The 24352-nt window shown below is 44.3% G+C and overlaps 1 protein-coding gene across 1 annotated transcript in view; it reads left to right on the top strand.

The window, feature by feature from the left end:
* Positions 1 to 14770: 14770 nt before the first annotated feature.
* Positions 14771 to 24352, top strand: part of DDI2 (DNA damage inducible 1 homolog 2) — a 49315-nt gene continuing 39733 nt past the window's right edge. The window contains 1 exon segment of the mRNA XM_049772164.1: positions 14771 to 14917. Within this exon segment, the coding sequence (XP_049628121.1) occupies positions 14780 to 14917 (138 nt within the window). The 5' untranslated portion in view covers positions 14771 to 14779.

The raw sequence follows: 24352 nt of genomic DNA, 5'->3' as shown, positions 1-24352 counted from the left end.
AAAATAAAAAATAAAAAAGAATAAAAAAGAATCTCTCATAGCAGGACTGGGAGAAAATTTGGGGTACCAAGGATAGAATCCAGGTAGGCCCGTGCTAGGTAAGCACTCTACCCACTATCCATCTACCCACTATCTCCCATCAGCTCCCATTTAGTTACTTTTTAAAAATTTATTTGGTTTCTGGGTTACATCCAGTGATGATTAGAGCTTATTCATGGCTCTGTACTCAGGGATCACTCCTGGGGCTCAGGGACCATATGGAATACTGGGCTTGCAGCATAGGGCAATTGTGTGAAAGGCAAGTGCTCTACCCCTGTTTTTCCAACCCCTATTTAGTTACTCATTTTGGGTGGGAACACACCCAGTGGCGCTCTAGTTACTCCTAGCTCTGTGCTCAGAAATTACTCCTGGCAGACACGGAGGACCAAATAGGATGTTTAAGATGGAACTTGATTCAGCCCCATGCAAAGCAAATGCCCTACCCACTGTGCTACCGTTCTGGCCCCCTATTTAGTCACTCTTTAACAGAGATGGGGCTACCACTCATTACAACCTAAGCTCCATGTGAATAAGTTCTTTGTTTTATTCTGAATTAGCCCTCAGCCCTAGAGCAATTCTGTTCAACTTGCAGCAGGTGTTAACAGTTATTTGAAGACATAAGTGATACTGTGCCCAAGTTACACCTCCTGCTTCAGAATGTTCTGTATTCCCTTTGTATCTTTTTGGGGGGGCACACCCAGCAGTGCTCAGAATTTACTCCAAGTTTTGAGATCACTCCTAGTGGTACTCAGAAGACCATTTAGGGTACTGGGGAATAACTTGTGTCAGCTGTGTACAAGCAAATACCTTACCTGCAATACTATCACCCTAGCCCCCTTTTCTATCTTGTTTTTTGGTTTATTCTGTTCAGGGGCTATAACCAACAGTCCTCAGGAGACCATGTGATGCCACGCCTCTTGCTTGAAAAAAAAATGTACTCCAACCCTTTGAGTTATCCCCTGTCTTCTATTTTGGAATATCTTTTGTTTCTTGCTTTGTTTTTGGGCCACACCCAGTGATGCTTAGGTGTTACTTCTGGCTCTGCACTCAAGAATTACTCCTGGTAGTGCTCAAAGGACCATATGGGATGCTGAGTTTTGAACCCAGGTTGGCTATGTGCAAAGTAAGCGCCCACTGCTATACTATTACTTCATCCTCTGCTTTGTAATATCTTTTTTGTTTTGTTTTGTTTGGGGGCCATACCTGGAAGTGCTCAGAAGATACTTCTGGTTCTGTACTCAAGAGTTACTCTGGTAGGTGGAAAGGAAGCACAGCAGTAGGGCATTTGCCTTGCATGCGGTCCCCTCAGAACAGACCTGGGTTTGATCCCTGGCATTCCATATGGTCCCCTGAGCCTGCCAGAAGCGATTTCTGAGTGCAGATCCAGGACTAACCACTGAGTGCTGCAGGTGTGGGCCCAAACACAAAACAAACTAACAAACAAAAGAGAACTACTCCTGACCATGCTTGTATGGAATGCCAGGGATCAAACCCAGGTTGACTCTGTGCAAGATAAAAACCCTACCTGCTCTACTATTACTCCAGATAGCTTTGGAATATCTTAAAGTTACTTTTAGAAATTACATTTGAAATTCATCCCTATCTATGATACAGGGATCCAAGAAAATATTTGAGTTCTTCATGGGAAAACACTCCTGTTTCTAGAAGCCTAGAGACCTGCAGTTGATGACTGATATCTTTATCCCCTATTAAAATGCAAATATCCTCAAAGTGATCATATTGAATTTCAGCAGTCATTAATGCCTTAGTGTGAATTTGCCTAAATCCTGCTCCAGGTGAACAGGTCTGAAACAGAGTCGCTGTGAGGATTAAGAAAACAAGATATGGGGACTAGGGAGCTGTGGCACAGTTGTAAGGCATTTGCCTTGCAAGCGCTAACCCAGGACCAGACTGGTTTGATTCCTCGGCATGCCATATTTCTGAGTGCATAGCCAGGAGTAACTCGGCATCATAGCCAGGAGTAACCCGGCATCACCGGTTGTGGCCCAAGAACCAAAACAACAAGATAGACACTAAAGGAGCTGAAGCGATAGTGGTAGCACAGTGGTAGGGCATTTGCCTTAGATACGGAGTTCCATATGTTACCCAAAGCAGGGAGCAAATTCTAAGTGCATAACCCAGGAATAACCCCTGAGTGTCACCGGGTATGGCCCAAAAAACCAAAAAAAATAAAAAAATAAAAAAAATAAAAAAAGGTAGACACTAGAGAGAAAGCACAGGGGTCAAGGGGCTGACCGCCTCATAGACAGAGAACCCTGACCTGTCCTCTCCATTGGATATTTATTGTTCAGCAATAAGCAGTCATAGAATAAAGGGTAGATAACAAACAGGTTCTCAATCAGTACTAATTAAAACTAAGGTTTTCTTAAGAGAATGCAAGGAAATGAAGAGGTTTTAGTATAATTTCTGGAGATCGTCTCTCCTCCAGGGCAAGGTAATAGATTGGAAGACTATATACTAGGGCTCCTGCCGCCACCCCCCAGGGTGTTCCTTAAGTGGCATGGGAGGGATTCCTATAACTTGTGTTAAGAGACCCTCAGTTTACTATCTGTACCTTCTCTCAGATTCCCTGACCTCTAAAAGTTTGGGGCTTTTCCACTACTGATTTTTTCTTTTTTCTTTTTCGGGTCACACCCTGTGGCCCTCAGAATTACTCCTGGCTGTGTGCTCAGAAATCGCTCCTGGCAGGCTCCAGGGACCATATAAGTATAGGATTTGAACCTGGATGTGGGTCTATCCTGGGTTGGCTGTGTGCAAAGCTAATGCCCTACTATTGTGCTATCACTCCGGCTCATTCACTACTGATTTTTCTAACATGTAGCTTCCTACTACATGAATTAGCCTAGATGCTTTCCTGAGCACAGATTTAACAAGACCAGAGAACTGGGGGAGACCAGCCACAGTGCCTGAACATTAACCAAATGGCGCAGTTAGCCAAGAGACTGCAGGAATAGTCCTAAGGCTCCTTGAGCCAAAACATGCTGTTTCCCTACCAGAGAAATAGCAAATGGGTTAAAAGCACATGCTTTGCATCAGGAAGCCTGGGTTCTACCCCAGTACTGCATGATCCCCTGAGCACTGCCAGGTTTGACAGCAAAGTAAAACAAAACAAAACAAAAAAAAAACCAAGTAGGTCAAGGAGATAGATGGCTTAAAGGGGTAATGAGCGTGCTTTGCATTTTGGAGGCCTAGGGTTCAATTCTCAGTACTGGAGAGTCCTGAGTACTGCTGGGAGTAACCTCCAGCATTGTACTGGGAGAAACCCCTGAACACTGCCTGGGTGTGCCCCAGAAAAAAATAATAAAACAAAAAAAAGACAAATTAAGAAAGCAGGAAAATTCAGAGAGGTGTAAGACATTTGCCTTGCACACCCTAGCCTAGGATGAATTGCAGTTTGATTCCCCGGCATCCCATATGGTCCCCCAAGCCAGGAGCAATTTCTGAGTGTATAGCCAGGAGTACCCCCTGAGCATCACCAGGTGTGGTTCCCCCCCCCCCGCCAAAAAAAAAGATGTTTAGGGCCCGGAGAGATAGCACAGTGGTGTTTGCCTTGCAAGCAGCCGATCCAGGACTTAAGGTGGTTGGTTAGAATCCCGGTGTCCCATATGGTCCCCCGTGCCTGCCGGGAGCTATTTCTGAGCAGACAGCCAGGAGTAACCCCTGAGCACCGCCAGGTGTGGCCCAAAAACAAACAAAAAAAAGATGTTTATTTTTGTCCCGATAAGGAGTGATCCACCAAATGCAGGGGCTTGTCTGATCATTTTTGTGCCTCCTGATGTGGCCCCAAAACAAAAACAAACAAACAAAAAAATAAAACAGGAAAATATTAGAACTAGGAATCACAGGGTAAAACAAAAATCCAAGGACTAAGGAAGAGACATAAAAATAAAATCATGCTTGTCAAGAACAGACTTTGATCTGTTTGGGAAATTTTGCCCAGGATGAGGTTGGAAATCAAAGTACATATTGATTTCTAGGTCCAAACTTCTGAGTCTGAAAATTGTGGCACTTGAATTATAGCCATAATTACTCTGACATGTTTTGATAACCAAGTACAAGGTACATAGGAAATGAAGAGGAGGAGCTGATTATGCCCAATGAAACTCAAAAGGACTATTAGATTTGGAAATGATTAGCAGGAAAGAGACACCACCTTATACTTAACACTTGATCCTAGCTTAAGAAATAAGAAAATCAAATGAAAAGAGTTTTTGTGTTAAGGTAAAATGAATAAATGAAGCATAATATGCTATCAGCTGACATGCCAGAGGACAAGAAAGGCTTTGAGCAACCTACCCAAGAACTGATGATGTAGGAAAAATTAAATAGCAGTATATACTATTCCTGAAGTATTAATACTACTGTCAATCATGGTGCCTAAACTAATAAATAAAATTTAAAACATTTTTATTGGTTTTTGGGGAACCACACCTGGAAATGTTCAGGAGTTACTCCTGGCTCTGTGCTAAGGAATTACAATTGGTGGTGTACAGACACATATGAGATGTCAGGGATTAAACCTGGATCGGCCATGTGCAAGGCAAGTGCCTTGGTCCACTGTACTACACTCTGGCTCAAATCGAAAAAAAAATTTTTGGTAGAAGTCACAACTGGTAGCACTCAGAAATTGCTCCTGCCAGGCTCAAGGGGCCATATGGGATGCCGGGATTCCAATTGGGGTTCGTCCCGGGTCTGCCTCTTGCAAGGCAACACCCTACCGCTGTGCTATCTCTACAGCTCTCCAAATATTTAAATTTACTTCTCCCTCAATTTTTTTTGATGCCAGGTGCTGTAGTATTCAGGCTTACTTCTGGCTTTGTACTCAGGGATCACATCTGGCAATGCTCAAGGACCATATGCATGCCATAGATTGAATCAGGGTTGGCCTCATGTAAGAAAAAGTGCCTTGACTCCTGTACTATCTCTCCTGTTCAGGAGTGACATGAACACAAAGCCAGGAATAATTACTTAGTTCTACCAAGTATGGCACAACCCCCACAAGTTCACCAAAAATAAAATTTGCAATAAATAAAATTGGATTTGTGAGATAGCTCAAAGGCCTGGAGCATTCGTTTCTGTTTTGTTTTGGGGCCATACTCAGCAGTGCTCAGGGGTTAATCCTGACTCTGCACTAAATAATTAACCTGGCAGTGCTCAGAGGGACCAGATGGGATGCCAAGGATTAAATTTGAGGGCAATCACATGTAAGGCAAGTTCTACATTCCTGGAACACATGGTTTGCATGTCAAAGCCATAGTTTCAATCCTCAGAATTCACATTAACCACCCACCTGGCCTCCAACATCATTCTGTATGGCCCTAAAATAACAAAATAAAAAATATTTTGCCACTGGACTATTTGTGTGAATTTGAGCAATCTAATACTCATTTCCTTCTCCAGTATGGCATGGAAATGAATAACTAGAGTTCCTCCCTGTAAGGATCTTTAGTAGATATACATGGTCTTAGAAGATGTACAAGGTTTTACAAGTAGCACCAGAAATGTAAGCAATCTTACATACTTTAGATACGAATCCCTTACTCAGATGCACTATTTGCAAATATTATATACCCCTCTGGGGACTGTGAAATGCTCAACCTACAATTCAGTATTATAGACTCCATTCTGTGGACCTGTCTTTTCATTTTTTTGCGTGAGTAGCAAGGGGTTGGTTCATACCCATGCCATGATCAGGGTCTGCTGCATGCAAACAAATACCTTAACCCATTATACTATCTGTCTGGCTTGATCTTTTCCACTCTCTTAAAGTATTCTTTAATGTCATTAGTTTCTAGTTGTCTTTTAAAATAAATCTTTACTGAAGCACCATGATTACAAGCATGATTGTAGTTGGGTTTCAGTCAATAAACAGAATACCTCCTTCACCAATGCAACATTTCCCACCCACCAATGCATCCCTTCTTCCCCTACCCCTACCTGTATTTTCGACAGGCATTCTACTTCTCTCATTCTTTAACATTGTCATGGTAGTTGTTAGTGTACTTTCTAGTTTTAATAAGACCAACCTAATTGATATATATTTTTTTCATTTTTTTTGTTTTTGGGTCACACTGGCAGCATTCAGGGGTAACTCCTGGCTCTATGCTCATAAATCGCTCCTGGCAGGCTCGGGGAACCATATGAGATGCCAGGATTCGAACCACCATCCTTCTGTATGCAAGGCAAACACCCTACCTCCATGCTCACTCTGGCCCATTAACTGATTTTTTTTGCATATAATTTGATGAAAAAAAAAAGATCACTCTAGGGTCAGAAATAGCATATGGTGTTATGTCTAAGAGGCTTTGCCTAATCTAAGGTCACAAAGACTTATCTCTACATTTTCTTCTAAGATTTTAGTTTTAAGCCAGGGATGCTACTACTACATAGCAGTAAAGAACATTACTACCTAGCCATGTATGTGTGAGTCTGAGTTAAATTCCCAGGACCAAACAAATATTGAAAAAAGAAAAACATAATTTGGCCCCAGAGCTATAGAACAAAAGGTAGAGCGTTTGACGTGAATGTGACCATCCCAGATTCAATTCCTGGCATCCATATGGTTCTCTGAGCCTGCCAGGAGCAATTTCTGAGCACACAGCCAGGAGTAACTCAAGCACTACCAAAAACCAAAACAAACAAACAAACAAAAAACCTATAGTTTGTTGAGGGTAATATATTCTTGAACAGTGGTGGAGTGGTATGTGGCACTCCCAACAGTTCTGGATACAGGACACTTGGTGTTGATGATCAAACCCCAAGGGCCTTAAGCATGAATGGAATGGCTCTGCTAGTTGAACCATATTTCCAGTTCCCCATTAACATTTATTAAAGAGACTGTTCTTTCCCCATTGCACTCTCTTGGCAGCCTTATTGAAAGTTTAACAGCCATTAATGTGAGTGTTTATTTCTGGAGAGTATAAACATTTAGAAACAAAACTCTGCTATCGAATCTATCAATTTAAAACCCTCATACTGATTTCCATTGCACTTGTGATTAAATCCCAGTGTCTCATTCACCACAACCTATAAGGTACAAGCATGGTCTGATGCCTTCCCCTTTCCGTATAAAAGAATTTTTTGGGGGGCCAGAAAGATAGCATGGAGGTAGGGCATTTGCTTTGCATGCAGAAGGACAGTGGTGAAATCTCGGCATCCCATATGGTCCCCCAAGCCTGCCAGGAGCAATTTCTGAATGGATTCCTGCCGTAGAGCTAGGAGTAGCCCCTGAGTGCTGCCGGGTGTGACCCAATAATAATAATAATAATAATAATAATAATATAATAATAATAATTTTCTTTCTCCTCATCTCTCCAGTTTCTCTTGCCTCCTTTCTTTGAAAATGATGCTGAATTCTTTAGGGATTAAGGGAGTCTGGGATCAAATTCTAGTGGTGCACTGGGATCACTTCTGGCATGTTCAGGGGACATTGTACAGTGTCAGGGATCAAAAGGTCAAGGCAACTCCATAGGCCCACATACAGTCCAGCTAAAGATGCTCAGTTCTTGCTTCACCTTTTCACCTTTTTGTTTGTTGTTTGTCTGTTTTGGCCACACCCAGTGATGCTCAGGGGTTACTCCTGGCTATGCACTCAGAAATCGGCTCCTGGCTTGTGGGACCATATGAGACGCCGGGGGATTGAACTGCAGTCCGTTCAAGGCTAGCATGGGCAAGCCTTACTGCTTGTACCACCGCTTTGGCTGCAAACTTTTCTATTTTTTATGGATATTTTTTTGGGGGGGGGCACACCTGACAGCACTCAGGAGTGGCTCTGCACTCAGAAATTGCTCCTGGTACACTCGGGGGACTATATGCGATGCTGGGAACTAAACCTGGGTCCTGGAGGGTCAGCCACTTGCAGGCAAAGTCCTGCCACTGTGTTATCGCTCTGGCCTCTCACATTTTCTATTTAGTCTGTCTGAAAATTCATCCTCTAGATCAGATAGGCTGACTTCTATTTCTCAGCCCTCAGATCAAGTATCACCTCCTCCAAGAGGTCCCCTGGGAAACAGATATCTAAAATGTATTTTTTTCCACATACTTCTATCCTCCAGTTACTCTCTAGAACACTAACTTACTTATTTCTTTGGCATTTATCAGGACATGTATTTATTTTTTTCTTTTGTGTATTACTGTGAATGTGCAAGATTGTGACCTTTTGGGGCCAGAGAGATAGTACAGTGGTAGGGTGTGGCTGCAAGTGGCTGATCTGGATTCAATCCCTAGTTATCCCAGATGGCCTTCCAAGCCCACCAGGATAATTCCTGATTGCAGAACAGGAATAACTCTTTATTTATTTGTTTGTGGGCCACACCTATTTGACGGCTCAGGGGTTTATTCCTGACTATGCGCTCAGAAATCGCTCCATGGCTTTGGGGGACCTTATGGGACACCAGGGGATTCTGAACTGCGGTTCGCCTAGGCTAGTGCTTGCAAGGCAGAGCCCTTACCTCTAGTGCCACCACTCTGGCCATGAGCCACGCCAGGAATAACTCTTGAGTACTGCCAGGTGTGATCCAAAACAAACAAACAAAAAATTAAAGTAGGGGCCCGGAGAGATAGCACAGTGGCGTTTGCCTTGCAAGCAGCTGATCCAGGACCAAAGGTGGTTGGTTCGAATCCCGGTGTCTCATATGGTCCCCCGTGCCTGCCAGGAGCTATTTCTGAGCAGACAGCCAGGAGTAACCCTGAGCACTCTGAGTGTGGCCAAAAATCAAAAATCAAAAAATAAATAAATAAATAAAATAGGATAGTGATTATAATATTAAAAGGAAGAGTTGAGTGATAGAAGGAAGTGAGTTTGTGAGAGGCTTCTGAGGTATAATAATAATCATTGCTTTGTAATAGTTTAAAATTGGGGAAGTAATGCCTCCCATATTCTTTTTCCCAATAATTGCTTTAGCTATTCGAGGGTGTTTATTGTTCCAAATGAATTTCTTTTTTTTTTTTTTTTTTTTTTGGTTTTTTGGGCCACACCCGTTTTTGACGCTCAGGGTTACTCTGGCTATGTGCTATGAAATCGCCCCTGGCTTGGGGGGGGCCATTTGGGGACGCCGGGGGATCGAACCGCGGTCCTTCCTTGGCTAGCGCTTGCAAGGCAGACACCTTACCTCCAGCGCCACCTACCCGGCCCCGTTCCAAATGAATTTCAAAAGTGCCTGATCCACTTCTTTGAAGAATGTCATGGATATCTTTAGAGGGGATCACACTAAATCTGTATAATGCTTTGGGGAGTATTGCCATTTTAATTATGTTAATCCCGCCAATCCATGAGCAGGGTATGTGTTTCCATTTCCGTGTGTCCTCTCTTATTTCTTGGAGCAGAGTTTTATAGTTTTCTTTGTATAGGTCCTTCATATCTTTAGTCAAGTTGACTCCAAGATACTGAGTTTGTGTGGTACTAATGTGAATAGGGTTGTTTTCTTAATGTCCATTTCTTCCCTATTATTATTGTTGTATAAAGAAGCCATTGACTTTTGTGTGTTAATTTTGTAGCCTGCCACCTTGCTATATGAGTCTAAAGCAATAGTTATCAAAATAGCATGTATTGGAATAAAGACAGACCCTCAGATCAGTGGAATAGGCTTGAGTACTCAGAGAATATTCCCCAGACATACAATCACCTAATCTTTGATAAAGGAGCAAGAAATCCTAAATGGAGCAAAACCTCTTCAACAAGTGGATGTGTTGGCACAACTGGCTAGCCACTTGCAAAAAAAGTGAACTTAGGACCCCCCAGCTAACATCATGTACAAAGGTAAATCAAAATGGATTAAAAGGCCACGATATCAGACCTGATACCAAAAAGGTAAATAGAACAACATATCGGTTAAAACACTTCATGACATTGAGACTAAAGGCATCTTCAAGGAGGGAAACTGTACTCTCCAAACAAGTGAAATGCAGAGATTAACAGATAGGAATATATTAAGCTGAGAAGCTTCTGCACCTCAAAAGAAATAGTGCCCAAGATACAAGAGCCACCACTGATTGGGGAGAAACTATTCACCCAATACCCATCAGATAAGGGGCTAATATCCAAAATATATAAGACACTGACAGAACTCTACAAGAAATAAAACATCTAATCCCATCAAAAAATGGGGAGAAGAAATGGACAGACACTTTGATACAGAAGAAATACAAATGGCCAAAGGCACATGAAAAAATGCTCCACATCACTAATCATCAGGGGAGATGCAAATCAAAACAACTATGAAGTACCATCTCATACCACAGAGATTGGGACACATCACAAGAATGAGAAACAAGCATGTGTTGGGGGGATGTGGTGAGAACGGAACCTTTTATCCACTGCTGGTGGGAATGCCGTCTAGTTCAACCTTTCGGAGAGCCATATGGAGATTCCTCCAAAAACTGGAAATTGAGCTCCCATATGATCCAGCTATACCACTCCTAGAAAAATACCCTAGGAACACAAAAATACAATACAAAAATCCCTTCCTTACACCTATATTTATAGCAGCACTATTTACCATAGCAAGACTCTGGAACAACCAAGATGCCCTTCAACAGATGAATGGCTAAAGACAACTGTGGTACATATACACAATGGAATATTATGCAGCCGTCAGGAGAGATGAAGTCATGAAATTTTCCTATACATGGATGTATATGGAATCTATTATGCTGAGTGAAATAAGTCAGAGAGAGAGAGAAAGACACAAAATGGTCTCACTCATCTATGGGTTTTAAGAAAAATGAAAGACATTTCTCAACAATTTTCAGACAAAAGAGAGGAGGGTTGGATGTTACAGCCCACCTCATGAACCTCACCACAAAGAGTGATGAGTTTAGTTAGAGAAATAACTACATTGCGAACTATCCTAACAATGAGAATGTATGAGGGAAATAGAAAGCCTGTCTAGAGTACAGGTGGGGGCGGGGAGGGGGGAGGAGGGATATTTGGGACATTGGTGGTGGGAATGTTGTACTGGTGATGGGGGGGGTGTCATTTTATATGACTGAAACCCAACCACAATCAATGTTTGTAACCAAGGTGTTTAAATAAAAAATATTTTAAAAAAGAAAATTTGAATTTGATTACCTGGCACTATATATGATTTTCAGAGCAAGAAGCTGTCCCTGAGCACCATGGGGTGTGGTAAAAAAAAAGGGGGGGGGGGAGAAAGAAGAAGGAAAAAGGAAGAGAAAAAGGAGGAGGGAAAGCTGGAAAGATAGTATAGTGGGTAGGGCACTTGTTTCTGGTACCCATATTGTCCTCAGAATACTACCAGGAGTAATGAAATGGAGAAATGGAAGAACGCATACCATAACCCTTGTTTTTGATGTTGGGTGTGTGGGGTCCACATTTAGCTGTGCTGGGGTGGGGGGGAGCTACTCTTGACATTTATTCTCAAGACCTCACTTCTGATGGTGCTCTGGGGAGCATGCACTACCAGGGGATTTCCTGCATGCAAATATGTGCTCCAGACACTGAGTCATCTTCCCAAGCCTATATCCCATCCCATTTCCTGTTCCTGCCCCGTATTTTTTGTTTGTTGTTTGTTTGTTTTTTGCTATGATGGGTCTCAGGGAAAGATCTGAAAAAAAGATATACCAAACTACTAGCCTTGATACCACTGATCCTTGAAACCAACACAGCTGTCTACCCCTAGGCTTCCTGTTCCGTGGAAAATAAATCCCTTGCTTTTGCCATAGTTAGGCTTTCTGTTGTCTATAGTTAACTCCTCTTCTTTACAGCCTCCTCTTCTACTCTACCTATTCTACACAGTTATTTCTTTTTTTACAGGGGCAAATAAGGAAACCGGGTTTGTGGCATGCAATGTAAGAACCCTACCTGCTGTATTATATGACTCTGGCCCATCGTTTTTTCACGCTTTTTTTGTTTTCTTTTGCCACCAAATCTGATTAGCTGCAGCCATAGCTATTCTATTTCCAGGCATGATGATAGGTATGAAGGGGATTTTGGGATAAAGGAGGAGTTAAACAGTTTCACCTCCATTTATATTTATTTATTTATTTTTGTGTGTTTTTTTGGGTCACACCCGGCAGTGCTCAGGGGTTATTCCTGGCTCCAGGCTCAGAAATTGCTCCTCCAGGGGCCGGTGCGGTGGCGCTAAAGGTAAGGTTGCCTGCCTTGCCTGCGCTAGCCTTGGACGGACCGCATTTCGATCCCCCGGTGTCCCATATGGTCCCCCAAGCCAGGAGCAACTTCTGAGCACAATAGCCAGGAGTAACCCCTGAGCGTTACCGGGTGTGGCCCAAAAAACCAAAAAAAAAAAAAAAAAAAGAAATTGCTCCTGGCAGTTACGGGGGACCATATGGGATGCCAGGATTCGAACCACTGTCCTCCTGCATGAAAGGCAAACTCCTTACCTCCATGATATCTCTCTGGCCCCTTTAAAATTTTTATGTTTGTTTGTTTTGTTTTGGGTCACACCCAGCAGCGATCAGGGGTTACCCTCCTGGCTCCACGCTCAGAAATCGCATCCTGGCAGGCTCAGGGGACCATATGGGATGCCGGGATTGGAATCATTGACCTTCTGCATGCAAAGCAAACGCTTTACCTCCATGCTATCTCTCCGGCCCTAACCTCCATTTTATATTCCTCTTTCACTTTTGTCTTCCTGACTCATTCTGTTCTGGGTTTCTATCACTCATCAGCTATGTGACCTTAAATAGGCCGTAAAGAGCAAATAATTTAATCTGTTGTGCCCAGTAAGGCCACTGCTAAGGCAGAAAAGATTTGAAATACAAGATACAACCCATAAAGCTAGGTAAGGAGAGCTGAGTCTTGGAGGAATAGAAAAATCACAGGAGATTGGAAGGGTGGGATGAGGGGCCAGGCTCAGGAGGAGGGGCTGGAGAGAGATAAATTATGTAGACTCAACGAGACAATGATTTTAACTGGAAATAATCTGATTCGGGGGAGAGGGTTTAGGGGGCTGGAGCACTTGAAACCTGGAATGGGGTTCAAGTCCCTGGTCCTCCAAGATCCCCCCCCAAAAAAGACCAGAGGGGCCAACTCCTGAATGATACCTCCAGGCCCCCTCCAAGTCCGCACCGCTGCCCTAAGAAAAATAATTAAGTTTCTTTGAGTCACAATTTCTACTTCGGGAAATATGTTTTAGAACTGTATGATTAGGTTTGTCTTCAGGAACTACCTTGTGTATTCCTTAAGGGGAAAGACAGGTAAAATATTTTTATGCATTTTTTTTTTTGTATCCCTAGAAGCCAAATACATGGTAGACCTGCCTGTGGGATGCCTAAATGAGATTGTAGATCCTCTGCAGAGTCTAGTTTTTCTAGTGATTTACTTATTTATTTTCTTCTCATTCCCTTCCACACCCTCCCCTTTGGCAAGCATCCTTTCCCTCCTTCTCCTATTTTGAAGATCCCGCCCCTCCCTCCCTCCTCCAGTCACCTCCCTTCCTCCTCCAACCTCCCTCCTTCCTCCAATCCCTTCACTCCCTCCTTCAAACCCCTCCCTCCTTCCTCCAAGCCCCTCCCTCCCTCCAATCCCCTCCCTCCTTCAAACCCCTCCCTCCTTCCTCCAATCCCCCTCCCTCTTCCAACATCCTCCTTCCTTCCTCCAAGCCTCTCCCTCTCTCTTCCAACCTCCTCCCTCCTTCCTCCAAGCCCCTCCCTCCTTCAATCCCCTCCCTCCTTCCTCCATACCTTCACTCCCTCCCTTAAACCCCTCCCTCCTTCCTCCAATCCCCTCCCTCTCTCTTCCAACATCCTCCCTCCTTCCCCCAAGCCCCTCCCTCTCTCTTTCCAACATCCTCCCTCCTTCCCCCAAGCCCCTCCCTCTCTCTTCCAACATCCTCCCTCCTTCCTCCAAGCCCCTCCTTCTCCAAGCCCCTCCCTCCTCCAAGCCCCTCCCTCTTTCCTCCAATCTCTTCACTCCCTCCTTCAAACCCTCCCTTCTTCCTCCAAGCCCCTCCCTCCCTCCTCCAAGCCTCTCCCTCTCTCTTCCAACATCCTTCCTCCAAGCCCCTCCCTCCTCCAATCCCCTCCTTCCCCCAATCCCTTCACTCCCTCCTTCAAACCCCTCCCTCCTTCCTCCAATCCCCTCCTCCCTCCTCCAAGCCCCTCCCTCTGTCTTCCAACATCCTCCCTCCTTCAAACCCCTCCCTCCTTCCTCCAATGCCTTCACTCCCTCCTTCAAACCCCTTCCTCTTCCTCCAATTTCCTCCCTCCTCCAACATCCTACCTCCGTCCTCCAATCCCCTCCCTCCTCCAAGATCTTCTCTCTCCTCCAATCCCTCCCTCTTTCCTCCAAGCCCCTCCCTCTTTCCTCCAAGCTCCTCCCTCCTCCTTCCCCCTCCCGCTTCCTCCTTCCCGGCCCCGCCCCCTGCGCCGCGTCGTGAAGGCCGGAGAGGGCGTGCTTTTACGGCTGCCGCGTTGCGGCGGGGCGGGGCGGGGCCGGGGCGTGGGGTCGGGCGGCAGGCGCGCTCGGCGGCAGTCGTGGGAGGCCGGAGGCGAGCGGGGGAGCGAGCGAGCAAGCGTGCAAGCTGGCAGGCAGCAGACGGAGCGGCGGGCGGCGGCGGCCGTGCTAGCTAGCTAGTCGCGAGGGCGGGATGAGAGCGAGCGAGCGAGTCACGGAGCGTGTGTGTGAGTGAGTGAGAGGCCCGGGAAGGAGCGAGCGGGCGCCCGCCTGCAGCAGCCCGGCAGGCCCTCGCTCGCACGCCCGCTCTCTCGCACGCCGCCGCCTCGGCGCCCGGGCCGGGCCATGCTGCTCACCGTGTACTGCGTGCGGCGGGACCTCTCGGAGGTGACCTTCTCCCTCCAGGTCGACGCCGACTTCGAGCTGCACAACTTCCGCGCGCTGTGCGAGCTCGAGTCGGGCATCCCCGCCGCCGAGAGCCAGGTGGGTCGGGCGGTGGGTCGGTGGGTCCGATCCCCGGGCCTTGGCTGCTGCTGCTGCTGCTGCTGCTCGGGGGTGGAGGAGGACCGGGGCGGGCATGCCCAGCGCGCCCCCGCATCCGGCTGACACACACACGCAAGCCCCTGGGCCAGGGTTGGGGGTGTGCCTGGAGCAGGGAGCAGGGAGCCCGGAGCTGGGCCTACCTCAGGGCAGGCTTGTCCACTGCGGGGTTTGGGGCCGAGGCTGGGCGCCTCCTTTTCTTTCTGGCCTTTCGCCTCTTTCTACCCTACCCTACCCTGATCGCCCCCCACCCCCAAGTTGGGGGCATCAACCCCGGGCTGGCTGCAAGACGTCAGATCTTCAGATGTCTTGCTCCCCCGACCTGAAATACCTGTTTGGATCACGGTGGCGGCATAGGGGGTTCTTGGGGCTCTTTTGGAAAAGGGTTTTTTTCCCCCCCAAAATACGATTCACCTGCAGGGAAAGAACAGGTCAGGCATTCTCTGTGGTGGGGGGAAAATTCGAAACTTCCACTCCCTTGTTTGGTTTTTTTGGGAAGCCTTTGGAAAATGCTCCCTCTCTCCCATATGACTCTACCGCCTGCCTTTTCCAGCTCTTTAAATCTTGTTTTGTCTGTCTGGAATTTTTGGGGGGTGGGGGAGTCCACACCGGCAACGCCCTGGGGTTGCTTACTAGCTCCTGATGGGTGGTGGTGGTGGTGGTAGGAGGACCGTGTGGGATGCCTGGGGAATGAACCCGTTTTGGCTGCCTTCAAGCAAGCGCTGTAAATTACAGTGGTACTGTCATCTCTTCAGGCCAAAGGTGGTTTGTGTTTTGGTTTTGGTTTTGGTTTTTCTTTTCTTTTTTTTTTCTTTTTAGTGGGCTTTGATTTCTGTCTCGTTTCTTCTCTAGTCGAAGATTGACATGCCTTCCTCTTTTTTGAAAAGGGCCTGGTATAATTTGATTACTTTTCCCTTCCCTGCTGGAAAGAAGTTCTGTTCTCTTTTAATACTACTTTGAGGCTGTCAACAAAAAAGATTCACTGGGGGTGGAGAGGACGATCGTACAGAGGTTAGGGCTCTTGCCTTCAACGCTGGCAGCTGGGGGTAGCTGGGATTCGATCCCCTGCATCCCATTGGTCCCCACCCCCAGCACCACCATGACTGATTGCAGAGCTCAGTGCCAGGAGTAACCCCTGAGCACACCACCGCCAGTTGTGACCCCAGAATAAACCTAATGAATCGAATAACTCTATAACTTTCACGAGCAAACATTTAAATCCTGACTCGGTAAGTAATTTTAAGGATTTAGTCTAAACATTAAGAAAATTGGGAAAGTCCTTCAGGTTCCCAGCAGGAAAAACTTGATTCCGACTGCAGTTAGGAAATAGTACCAAAAAAATTGCCCAATGACAGCTCATTAGGATAAACACATGTGTCAATATTTTGTTCAGAAGTGCATATGATTCCTTGCCCTTTGCGAACTTTAGAACTTGGAATAAAATGAGTATAAAGAAAAGATTTGTTTCAGGGTTCAGAGCCACTCAAATAGCAGTCTGGCCAAAACTTCAAAAGGAGATTGATGAAAGACGGAAATGTTCTTGCGATTTCTGTAAGAAGGAAATCTACAGAAACTCAGGAACCATTTTCTTACAGGTGAAGAACTAGGAAGAAAACAGTTGCGTAGTGAGGAGAAGACAACTTTGTTTTGGGGACCTGAGAATCTAACCCCAAACTGAAATCATTACGCTTGCTCTGCTCCTGAGCTATATATATATATATATTCCCTGCCTTAACAGTTATTATTTAGTTTGGTTTTTGGGCCACACCCCCTGGTGCTCAGGTATCACTACTATTTAGTTTTGGAGAACCGTATATGGAGAATTATATGTGATGCTGAGGATTGAGCCAGGTTAACTGCATGCAGATCAAGCACTTTTACCTGCAGTACTGCCAATTTGGCCTTATAAGCAAAGATTTTTTAATAAACAGCATGTTCGATTGAAAGAAAGGGGGGCAGAGGATACCACAGGATTAATTTGGCTTTGCTTGCTAATACCCCGGTTTAATTCGGGGTTGAATCCTATGGTCTTGTGAGTTCAGAGCCAGGAGTAGTTCCTTAGCACCACCGGGTGTGGCCCCCCCCCAAAAAAAAATTAAATGTATGGTCCAGACAGATTCCATCCTCTGGGCCAGCTCGAAAAAATTAGAAATACCTGAGTAATTGAGCAGTTTAGACTAACTTCAAATTCTTATTCATTAGGTCATTGTTTTGGCATCCAATTAACATTAAGGAAACCTTGGCTTCAACTAGTGTTAAGCCTGTGTTACAGAGCTGTAAACAGCTCCTGTTTTTCAAGTTTGTTCTGTTGGAGTCTTTGTAACCTAACACAGTACCTATTTTAAGATGTCTGGTGGTCTGTTGTCTCTCTCGCATGCCCATCAGGCAGGAACAGGATCCACCCTAGACACTTGAGTCATTTCCTTTCACCAAATCAGCATGGTAAACATCATTATAATCTATGCCCACAAATAAATCATTTTCACTTGAATTTCCCCTGCCTTTACTCTCCAGTATTCTCTCTCATACTATTTCTTCCTCTCATAGTTCTGGTCTTACCTTACTATTATTTACCTTCTCCATTCTTTACTTTCCCCTCATTTCTAAAGGGGGTAATTTTTTTTTTTCCTAGGTGTTTCTTGTCAGTAGGTTATTAATCTCCACTTCTACCATGTGTCCTCAGTGAAATGTTTTGGAACATTTTATATTATGTATAATACCCATGTGTGGAATAAATATATGTGAGGAATACACAAGAATACCAATGCATTATATTCATAAAGTAATGTTTATGAATATTATAAACAATGGAACTTGAAGGATGAGCTAACAATACATGGAAGTGAAAATTCTATGTTTTTTTATTTTCTTTCTATAGCCTTAAGAACTGTCTTATATTTGGAGAGTGAAGGCAGGTTATCTTGCATGTGGACACTTGGGCTGTAATCCTGGTTCAATCTTCCCTCCTCTTTTATATTTCCAGCCCCCAAATAGGGCCCCTCAAGCACACCTCTAGGAGGAGTGACCTCAGAGCAACTCCCGACAGTATGGTCAAAACCAAAAAAATATCTTAAATGGGGCCAGAGAGATAGCATGGATGTAGGGTGTTTTGTCTTTGCATGCAGAAGGACGGTGGTTCGAATCCCGGCATCCCATATGGTCCCCCCGAGCCTGCCAGGAGTAACCCCTGAGTGCTGCTGGGTGTGACCCAACCCCCCACCCCCAAATATCTTAAATGCCTTTGTCACACTAAGGATCACTGATGTTAAATTTATCCTTTTACTTTAGTCTTTAAATTGTACATAAGCCTACATTGGAAAAGGTGTTAGTTTTTAATGACTCTAATCTGATCAGAGTGGTTGTAATGCAAGGATAACAAATTTAGAATAGAAACCATCTCTCCTTGTACATGTGATTAAAGCTCTGCGTGTTTCACTTCTTAATACAAGTGTGGGCTTGGAAACAGTCGTCCCCCTCTGCTTTGCTTTGATGCAGACTTGACTAGGCAACCTTCAAACAATTATGAGAACTTAGCTTCACTTTAAATTAATGTCTTTGTAATTTTGAGACATTATAACTTATCCCTATAAGTAGCATGTGGTAAAAAAACCTGTGCAGAATGTGTAAGGACTTTTTCAAAGGCTTGTCTAAATTCTTAATAATAAATAGCTTTGTTCCTGTATTATCCTGGAAATGCAGTTTTTACAAACTACGTCGTGATTTGTGGTTCATAAAACTTTTTAAATCTTTTAAATTGTAACACCATGATTTACCAAGTTGTTCATGATACAGTTGTTTCAGGCATTAAATGTTCAAATGCCAATCCCACCACCACTTGCATCCCTAGTCACTTACCATGTAGCAGGCCCTCCTTGAGGACACAAAAAATTTATTTTCATATTTTTTGGTTACAACATATAGTCAAAAGGAATTAATCAAAACTTAAATCAAAAAGAGGTCAATTTGAAGTGATTGTTCTCTCTCTCTCCATGGTGGTAATAAATTTAGTGTTTAGGGATTTACTGGGCTATGGGTTGATGCTAGTTGAGCCATCTGTATTACTGTTTAGGCTTAAAGGACTTACTGGTTTTCTAGGTAACTGTGCCATCAAGTTTCTTGTGACTCTTGGACTGACTCTGCTAGGACATTTGTTTGTTTTGTTTTTTTGGGGGGAGGCACACCCAAAGGCACAGCACTCAGGGGCTACTCCTGGCTATCTGTTCAGAAATCACCCCTGACTGGCATGGGGGACCATATGGGATGCCAAGATTCGAACCAACGTTCATCAGCATGCAAGGCAAATGCCCCTACCTCCATGCTATCTCTCCAGCCCCCTGCTAGGACATTTTGAGGCAGCTGTATGGTCCAGGTTCTATAGATCTGGAACAAATTTGGTGGCTTGGCAAAGATAAGTCATGGAGATGGGCCTTTTTTATTGGAGGGTGTGGCTTGGACTGTGTGCCTTAGGCAGAAAGGGGAATCTGCCACCACCCCTTCTGAGAAGGTCCCAGAGTAAAGCTATTCTTTTTGTTTGTGGACCACACTCAGCCCTTTGAGGAATCAGTCTCTCTAACCCAGGGGTCTCAAACTTGTGGCCCTGCCCTAGAGGAATCTTTTTTTGTTTTAGTTGTTTGGGTCACACCCCCCAATGTTCAAGGCTTACTACTGACTTTGCACTCAAGGATCACCCTGACTGTGCCTCCTGTGGCCCGCAGATAAATTGAGTTTGAGACCCCTATGTAACCCCTGTAAAACTATTTTAAACCAATACAAACTGAAATTTCCTTTTATAGCTAATTTTGGTATAGTAATAGAGAGCCATTAGCATCTTTTGTCTCAGCCTTTTCTTCTGTTACAAAATTGACAACCTTTAAACATGATAACTGAACCATATAATTTCCTCTTTCATTTTGATTTTTGTTTTTTTTGGGTCACAACCAGTAGCACTCAGGGGTTACTCCTGGCTCTGTGCTCAGAAGTCACTCCTGGGCCGGGAGAGATAGCACAGCCATGTTTGCCTTGCAAGCAGCCAATCCAGGACCAAAGGTAATTGGTTCGAATCCCGGTATCCCATATGGTCCCCCGTGCCTGCCAGGAGCTATTTCTGAGCAGACAGCCAGGAGTAACCCCTGAGCACCGCCGGGTATGGCCCAAAAACCAAAAAAAAAAAAAAAAAAAAAAAAAGAAGAAGAAGAAGAAGTCACTCCTACCAGGCACCGGGGACCATCTGGGATGCCAGGATTAGAACCACCTCTGTTCAAATCAGCTGTGTGCCAAGGCAAACACCCTACCTCGGTGCTGTCTCTCTGGCCCCATTTCCTCTTATTTTTAGTCAATACTATCTTGTCAGAATTTCCCACTAACTTTTCAAATTCTTCAAATTTCTATATTTAATTGCCACGTAATATTGCCATTATATTCATATACTGTATTTTCTTAACATTTTCCTTCTGCTGAACATTTGAGTTGAGAAAATAGGGAGAAACTAGGAACATGAAATCTTTTGTTTGTTTTTGGGTTACACCCAACGGTGTTCGAGGGGCTACTCCTGGCTCTGTGTTCAGAAGTCACTTCTGGCAGGCTTGAGGGACCATATGGGTTGCTGGGAAATGAACCGGAATTCGTCAGGAGTTGGCTGTGTGCAAGGCAAAACTTTGCTCTACCACTATCGCTCTAGCCTGTGAAAACTTTTTAAAAGCTATTAAGTAATTGTTGACAAGTTATCTTCAGAATGGTTATAAAAATTAGGGTATTGAGTTTTTTTTTTTTGGGGGGGGGGTCACACCCAGCAGCACTCAGGGGTTACTCCTGGCTTCTTGCTCAGAAATCGCCCCTGGCAGGCATGGGGGACCATATGGATGCCGGAATTTGAACCACCGTCCTTCTGCATGGAAGGCAAATGCCTTACCTCCATGCTATTTTGCCGGCCCCATATTGATATTTTTAAGGCTATTAAGTAACTGCTGATAAATTAATTATCTTTCAGAAAAATAAGATATCACATGGAATAATTGTAATTAATTGGCATTTAGAGGGCTTTTAATTATTGGTAAATAGTGTTGCCATCAAATGTGGTACTGAGGGCTTGGCTAATTTATTTATATAGTACTTGGTGCTAAAAGAAAATTAACATTTCTGCTGAGACCAGAAACATTCGCTATCCTTAAAGGTTGTATTAATCTTGCTTAATGTTGATTAGAATTCTGTTACAATTATGTCTCTAGAATGCCTCTAGGATAAACCCTGCAGTTTAAAAGTCTGATGGGCTTTTTGGTGTGTGTTTTGTTTTCTTTTGCCCACACCAGACAGTGCTTAGGGTTTACTCCTGGCTTTGTGCTTAGTAATCACTCCTTGTGAACCATATGTGGTGCCAGGGATCAAACTCAGGTTTGATACATTCAAGGCAAGCTCCCTACTCATTTCTGCCCCACCAGTCTGGGCCGTTATTTATTTAATTTTTTGGCTTTGTTTTCTGCTTTTTGAGCCACACCCAGCAGTGCTAGGGCTAGAGCCAGGGTCAGCCTTCTGCGAGGCAAGTGCCTTATCACTGTATCACTCTTTTATAGGATAATACTTGAAGCTAGCTACACTGTGTGTGTGTGTGGGGGGGGGTAAGGGAGAGAGAAAGAGAGAGATCGAAAGATTCTGGAATTGAAAAGGGTCAATGTTGACTGTCAAATTATATGAAAGGCAACAACTCCATAACCATATCCCAAAATGAGGATGATAACTCTGGGACTTCTATTGGCTTTATACACAATCAGTAGCTCACTACCCTTGACATTTGATCTTTTGCTTAAATAGGAAGGTTTTTTCCTTTCTTTTAAAAAAAGCTTAGCTATGTCTTTTAAATATCTATCAAGTATATTGACCCGGATTATAATCCTGTGTCTTTCTCATCCAGTATTCTTGTGAATTCTCTTTAAGCTAATTTAGAGAAATAATAAGAGTTTTACTTGTTACAACGCCACAAAATTTCTTACTTATTCTTGCATATAAATTATTGGATTTTATTTATGCTATATGTATTTTCTTTAAACTTTGTTAGATATTCTTGAATATGTCTACAATATCTCAATGCATCTATATTGTTTTTAGTTTGAAAATTCCTATAGGGCCTGTAATCTTATCTGTATAAATATTGTAGTTCTAAGTATTAAAAGGTGCTACTTGGGACCAAAGAGATAGTAGAATAAACATAAATGTTTGCTTTTAAAAAAAAAAAAAAAGAGGGCCTGGAGAGATAGCACAAGCGGCGTTTGCCTTGCAAGCAGCCTATCCAGGACCAAAGGTGGTTGATTCGAATCCCGGTGTCCCATATGGTCCCCCGTGCCTGCCAGGAGCTATTTCTGAGCAGACAGCCAGGAGTGACCCCTGAGCACCGCCAGGTGTGGCCCAAAAACAAAAAGAAAAGAAAAGAAAAGAAAGAAAGAAAGAAAGATTCTGGAATTGAATCTTGAGCTTTAGATATACAAGGCAAATAAGCTTCATCCTTGGTTGTCTTGTGTCAGCACAGAACTTGAAATTGAGCTTCTTCTAGCCTTTAAATCAGGGGTCTCAAACTCAATTTACCTGGGGGCCACAGGAGGCAAAGTCGGGGTGATCCTTGAGTGCAAAGTCAGTAGTAAGCCTTGAACATTGGGGGGGGGTGTGACCCAAATAACTAAAACAAAACAAAACAAACAAAAAAGATTCCTCTAGAGGCAGGGCCACAAAATGTTGTACGGAGGGCGCAGCAAACAGCCCTCGGGGCCACGAATTTGAGACCCCGGCTTTAAATGAAGCATTATGAATGGTGGAAGGCATCATCAATACTATTAACAAAATTTAGTTGGGGATTTTTGTTTTTGAGACTCCTGGCTCTGTGCTTAGAAATTGTTCTGGCAGGCTTGGGGAATATATGAGATGCCAGGGATTGAACCCAGGTAGGCCCATGTGCAATGCACACACTCTATCTGCTGCTCTATTGCTCCAGCCTCTTTGTTTTGATTGGTAGACATTTTAAACCTTTGGTCTAGTAGATACTCATTTTATTTTATTTATTTATTTATTTATTTTGGTTTTTGGGCCACACCCGGTGGTGCTCAGGGGTCACTCCTGGCTGTCTGCTCAGAAATAGCTCCTGGCAGGCACGGGGGACCAGATACTCATTTTAAATTAGTTTAGATTTACCTTGGGAGTAGCTATAAATAAATTTTTATTTGTGTTGTATGAAATAATTAACGATGGGGCTGGATGGCGATGGATGGAGGCCTTTGTGCTTAGGCCCCAGCCCACGTGGCTTCATCCCCCATCCAGCTGGCGGGTTCCAGGCCCAGGTGATCGGCGTAATCAAGACTCCACTCACAGGCAGGCTTCAGGAAGCATTAACTTTATTCATGCCCTATTCACCACATGTGTGTGGCCTATCTCATAACCTTTTAAGCACTAGTTATTCTTGGCCCTGCATCTAAACTCCTTTCAGCCATCTTCCTCAGAGCGCCCAGCAGCGCAGAAAGGGCCAAGAGCCCAAAGGGCAAAAAGCCAAAAAAGCCGAATTCCCTTGGTCCAAGCCTTATCTACCTTTTCCCAGACCCTCCCAGGAATGGGAGGGGCTCGCAGGTAAAGTTACACCTACTATCCGGTTTCCAAGACCCCTCCCAGAAAAGGGTGGGTCTAGGGTTTTAAATAGGTACACCCACAATTTGTTTGTTTGGTTTTGGTTTTGGGGCCACATCCAGCAGCACTGAGAGGTTACTTCTGACTCTGCTCAGAAATCACTCCTGGCAGGCTCCAGGGACCATATTCGATGCCAGGGTTTGAACTTGGGTCGGTCCTGGGTCAGATGCATGCAAGGCAAACGCCCTACTGCTGTGCTATCACTCTGGCCTAATAATAGTTTTCTTTCTTTTTTTTTTTTTTATAATAGTTTTTCTTAAAAAAAAGAAAAAAGAAAGAAAGAAACTGGAGCAAACATCACTACATATATATTTGATGATAGTGCTTATCTCTTTTCTGGCAAATAGTGTTAGTGATTGATTGTCTGGGTCTTTTGTTACACCAGGCTGCCTTCCTTTAAAAACCATCTGCTGGGCCAGAGAGATAGCATGGAGGTAAGGCATTTGCCTTTCATGCAGAAGGACCCGGCATCCCTGTGCCTGCCAGGGGCGATTTCTGAGTATAGAGCCAGGAGTAACCACTGAGCGCTGCTGGGTATGACCAAAAAAAAAAACCCATCTGCTTAAGAAATGCATTTACTGGGCCCGGAGAGATAGCACAGCGGTGTTTGCCTTTCAAGCAGCCAATCCAGGACCAAAGGTAGTTGGTTCAAATCCCGGTGTCCCATATGGTCCCCCATGCCTGCCAAGAGCTATTTCTGAGCAGACAGCCAGGAGTAAC

Source organism: Suncus etruscus, chromosome 4, assembly GCF_024139225.1.
Source record: "Suncus etruscus isolate mSunEtr1 chromosome 4, mSunEtr1.pri.cur, whole genome shotgun sequence".
NCBI classification, from domain to species: Eukaryota; Metazoa; Chordata; class Mammalia; order Eulipotyphla; family Soricidae; genus Suncus; species Suncus etruscus.
Note: the sequence above shows the minus strand (reverse complement) of the source record. Positions and strands in the feature narration are given on the sequence as shown.